The 5,176-nt window shown below is 43.3% G+C and overlaps 1 protein-coding gene across 4 annotated transcripts in view; it reads left to right on the forward strand.

Moving 5' to 3' along the window:
- The window catches only part of bltp3b (bridge-like lipid transfer protein family member 3B), a 30,832-nt gene that overhangs the window by 9,222 nt on the left and 16,434 nt on the right, over positions 1-5,176 (forward strand). For all 4 annotated transcript variants that reach the window (XM_020599502.1, XM_020599503.1, XM_020599504.1 and 1 more), the window contains exons 3-7: positions 375-413; positions 2,132-2,223; positions 2,791-2,980; positions 3,089-3,229; positions 3,584-3,751. In XM_020599502.1, coding sequence (XP_020455158.1) covers positions 375-413; positions 2,132-2,223; positions 2,791-2,980; positions 3,089-3,229; positions 3,584-3,751 — 630 coding nt within the window. The remainder of the gene's footprint in view (positions 1-374; positions 414-2,131; positions 2,224-2,790; positions 2,981-3,088; positions 3,230-3,583; positions 3,752-5,176) is intronic.

The raw sequence follows: 5,176 nt of genomic DNA on the forward strand, positions 1-5,176 counted from the left end.
GCTTTGAGGAATCACAGTGACAGGTGTGAGCTAATACCCCCTACTGGCACATCCTAGCATTTTTGCAAGTGAACATAAGCATTAAATCTCTTTTGCTGTGTAATTGGACACAGACTTGAATCAGGAGGCTGCATGTGAAGGATTAATTAGGCTCTGCAGCTGAATGGAGTCAGTCTGGACCCATTGATTTTTCTTCCTTCATCTCTGCACTACCTTGCCTACTGTCATAACAAGATTAAATTCTGTGCAGCGCCGTTGTACTTGATTCAATTTGTGTGTCCCACTGAGTGGTAATTTGGTTTTTGGAGGACCAAAAAAACCAAATGATGTAGGAATTGGATAACTCTGAGCCAATGTTCTGTTTTCATTGACAGATACCATGGACAAAGTTGAAGACTCACCCAATCTCTTTGGTAAGTTGCACCTACTACATCTGTTGATCACAGAATTAAAACAGGTCATTTATAAGTTTTTCTTCATGTATTTATTGTCATTGGATTTTTGAGATGCCTGCTTACAAATAGGCACCACAAAAAATAAAAATTGATTTGTTTTACAGTGTAATAGGACACTAACCACCTGTACTGCTGCACAGTTTACTTAGTGCCCATCGTACGTTGTATGATGCAGTTTATCACATAGTGAAGAGCAGGAAACCGCTGAAGGTGTTGTAGTGTTAGACATAGTCGAAGAGCTGCACAAACCCACAGCAGTGTCCAGCTGCATCACTGCTGCGTTGGTTGTGCTATCATCACCGACCTGTCTCCCCGGTAGACACCATGACACCACTGAGCTGGTCTGTCCAGACTTGATGCCAGTGGGTTGCAGCCACTGCCAATGTTGGAGACAATCCTTTGATATTTCAGTGGTATGTCTTGTTCAAACGGACCTACTGAGCTTCCCAAAGCAGTGGTGAAGGTCACCTCTGATGTACTTGCAAATGGGTGCTTTGCAAGCGCCTTCAGCTGCTCATTCTGAGCCTCGTCAACGGCCCAGAGCTCCTCGGCCTGGCTTTTGTAGGATTGTGAGTTGGCTTTGGCGGTGGCCGTTTTCTGCGTCGTGATGCTCAAGTGTGCTTTGTGTCTTTGTCATGGCTACCAGCTTCTCCCTCATGGCACCCACCTTGCTGAACAGGGCACAGGTGTCAGGTTGACAGGCCACCACAGTGGTTCCGGTCCCCGGGTGGCTATAAATTCCCAGCACACATGCTGCTGAAAACTAACAACAGCAGGGGGAACATATGCTCAATCTCCACAAAATATTGTATGTAGTCCACAAGCCTTAGTCCTTAAATAAATAAATTGTTCCCCTCAGCACGTGGTGTTTCACCATGTTTTTTGCACAGTTTTTTTTATATATTACGTAAGATATTTCACCAAAACATATTGGAGGAGAACAAAGCTATTGCAGCACTATTTGTTGAACATTGAGCGTAGAGTTTTAGTATTACAAGGTAGCACAATAGCACTTTGCTGAATCTGCTATTAGTCACAAACACAATGGTATCACACCTCCAACAATAACAAGGCTTTGGAAATGTTATACAACAGTGTCAAAAAGGGAGAGTACATATGATGCCTTTGTTCTGTAGGAGAGGCTGCTGCCTCAAGCTTGTGTATGTATGTATGTGTGTGTGTATATATACTGGTGAAAAGCTTCTTATGCTGGTACCCTTATCAATTAGAGAATAGTAACGACATAACTCATTTCAAGGAGTTTTATCTCATTAGACAGACTACCACCTATATGTTCCCATGTCTCCATCCTCTCTCCAGTTTCTGCTGTCAGTGGCACAGGGCCAAGCAAGCAGCAACAACTGTGTTCCATATTGTCTGACCAAGCAAGTCTCCAGCTCACAAAATTGCCTTTTCCATTTAACACTGTAGTTGGCTGACTGACATGCCTGCCTTACAGTGAGAAAAACACTAGGATCAGGCACAAAATCGATGTTGAACTAGACAGAGGTTGGCAAAAGTGGACACAGCAGCCTGATAGCATTCTTGCCAGAGATCATAGAAAAGAGAAGTGCTTGGGGCCAAAACAAACAAACAAACAAAAAAAAAAACGTTTTGGCCATGAAAGCATTATTCCTTTCTCTGTATCTAAGCTTATAACTTGCATACTGTTCCAGACCCTGGATAAAGTGGTGATGGAGATGAGTACCTGCGATGAACCCCGCCCCCCCAATGGCCCATCTCCCATAGCAACAGCATCAGGACAGAGGTGAGCTTTGGGGTTTTTTGTTTTGTGCTTTTACATAACTTTGGACAAAGAGCCTCTCAACCAAACCAAGAAGTGACAGAGCTCTCAGGTATCACTGTTAAATGTGTTTGTGTGAAAAACTCTTTAGGCAAAGTTTAACTCGCAGTAACACCAACTCATTCAAAGTGCTAATTTTGTATTGCGGATTGCTTTATTTGTTTTTGTCTCGGTACACTTTATAGTTGCTGTCTATATGGTAGTATTTTGTACTCTACAATTTAGTTTTTACACTTTATTTGTATTTAGCAGACATCCATTTTGTATTTCTCTGCATGTGATCAGTAAAGATTATCTTTATGTGTGAAAAGAAAATGTGAGGTTTGTGCTCTAGGTAAACTGGGGTACATGATTTTATTTCCTCCTCCAAAGGGAGACATGATCTGAAAAGGTCTGATCACCGCTGACTTAATCTGTTTAATCCCACCCAGGCTCCACATACAAACTAGTAATAATGTATTGCACCTCCCTGTTACCTTTGTGTACCTTCCTCTCTCTCCACCCATGTGCACCTGTCTGTCTCTCATCCAGTGAATATGGCTTTGCTGAGAAGGTGGTGGAGGGAATGTCCCTGTCCATCAACTCCATAGTGATCAGGATCAGTGCCAAAGCTTTCAACGCCTCATTCGAACTCTCCCAGCTGCAGGTCTACAGTGTGAACACCAGCTGGAGCATCAGTGATCTGCGATTCACTCGCATCCAGGACCCTCAGAGAGGAGAGGTCCGTATATTTTTATGTTTGAGTAAAGACTATAGGTTGTCATGTTGTTCGAACACTCAAATGTAGTGTTGTATGTTTCCTAATTTTCTAATTCACTGTTTGCTGCAGATCCTCACATTTAAGGAGATAAGCTGGCAGATGATCCGCATTGAGGCTGATGCTATCCAGAGCGCTGAGCACGAGATGTTGAGCGCCCCCATCCGCCTCATCACCAACCAGTCCAAGATACGAGTCACTCTCAAGAGACGGGTCAGACACACCACATCCTTAGAATAGACTGAGACATTAGTTTTATGAAAGTTGATGGATCAGACTTGAAACTGCTCTAATCAACAGCCTCTAGACTTCTGAGAACAATAATCCCTCTGCTGAATACAGCATCTTTATCAATGTAGTGACAAACTGTTTTACCTTACAAAGAAAAAAGTGCTTCAAGTGTTGGATTATACAGTTAGAGTGAAGTTGGTGGATCTTTACAGTTTAAAAAAGAACTCGCTCAACAGGAGAACTGTCATATTGTCAAATGTGTCATGTTACATTAATGGGAACTTTCAGGCTATCTCCACCTGCATACTGCATATTTGACCGCTCTACTTGACACAGATTAAGGATTGTAATGTGGTGGCCTCCAAGCTGATTCTGATCCTGGATGACCTGCTCTGGGTGCTGACCGACTCCCAGCTCAAAGCCATGGTGCAGTATGCTAAGTCCCTTAGTGAGGCCATGGAGAGGTCTGCACAGCAGAGGAAGAGCATGGCTACAGAGGACCAGGTACACACATACACAGATCTCCACAAACACAGTGACTTCATCTGCATGTAGAAGTTCACATTTTCTTAACTTCTTTCGATATTATATACAGTGGGTACGGAAAGTATTCAGACCCCTTAAATTTTTCACTCTTTGTTATATTGCAGCCATATGCTAAAATCATTTAAGTTCATTTTTTTCCTCATTAATGTACACACAGCACCCCATATTGACAGAAAAACACAGAATTTTTGACATTTTTGCAGATTTATTAAAAAAGAAAAACTGAAATATCACATGGTCATAAGTATTCAGACCCTTTGCTCAGTATTTAGTAGAAGCACCCTGTTGAGCTAATACAGCCATGAGTCTTTTTGGGAATGATGCAACAAGTTTTCACACCTGCATTTGGGGATCCTCTGCCATTCCTCCTTGCAGATCCTCTCCAGTGCTGTCAGGTTGGATGGTAAACGTTGGTGGACAGCCATTTTCAGGTCTCTCCAGAGATGCTCAATGGGGTTTAAGTCAGGGCTCTGGCGGGACCATTCAAGAACAGTCACAGAGTTGTTGTAAAGCCACTCCTTGGTTATTTTAGCTGTGTGCTTAGGGTCATTGTCTCGTTGGAAGGTGAACCTTCGGCCCAGTCATGTCCTGAGCACTCTGGAGAAGGTTTTCGTCCAGGATATCCCTGTACTTGGCCACATTCATCCTTCCCTTGATTGCAACCAGTCGTCCTGTCCCTGCAGCACCCCCATAGCATGATGCTGCCACCACCATGCTGCACTGTTGGGACTGTATTGGACAGGTGATGAGCAGTGCCTAGATATGTCCACACATACCGCTTAGAATTAAAACCAAAAAGTTCTATCTTGGTCTCATCAGACCAGAGAATCTTATTTCTCACCATCTTGGAGTCCTTCAGGTGTTTTTGAGCAAATTCCATGCGGGCTTTCATGTGTCTTGCACTGAGGAGAGGCTTCCGTCGGGCCACTCTGCCATAAAGCCCCCGACTGGTGGAGGGCTGCAGTGATGGTTGACTTTCTACAACTTTCTCCCATCTCCCGACTGCATCTCTGGAGCTCAGCCACAGTCATCAAGTGCAGCAGAAATTTTTTTTGTAACCTTGGCCAGATCCGTGCCTTGCCACAATTCTGTCTCTGAGCTCTTCAGGCAGTTCCTTTGACCTCATGATTCTCATTTGCTCTGACATGCACTGTGAGCTGTAGGGTCTTATATAGACAGGTGTGTGGCTTTCCTAATCACGTCCAATCACTATAATCAAACACAGCTGGACTCAAATGAAGGTGTAGAACCATCTCAGAGACGATCAGACGAAATGGACAGCACCTAAGTTAAATATATGAGTGTCACAGCAAAGGATCTGAATACTTATGACCATGTGATATTTCAGTTTTTCTTTTTTAATAAAGCTGCAAAAATGTCAAA

The sequence above is a fragment of the Monopterus albus genome, unplaced genomic scaffold (assembly GCF_001952655.1).
Source record: "Monopterus albus unplaced genomic scaffold, M_albus_1.0 scaffold41.1, whole genome shotgun sequence".
NCBI lineage: Eukaryota > Metazoa > Chordata > Actinopteri > Synbranchiformes > Synbranchidae > Monopterus > Monopterus albus.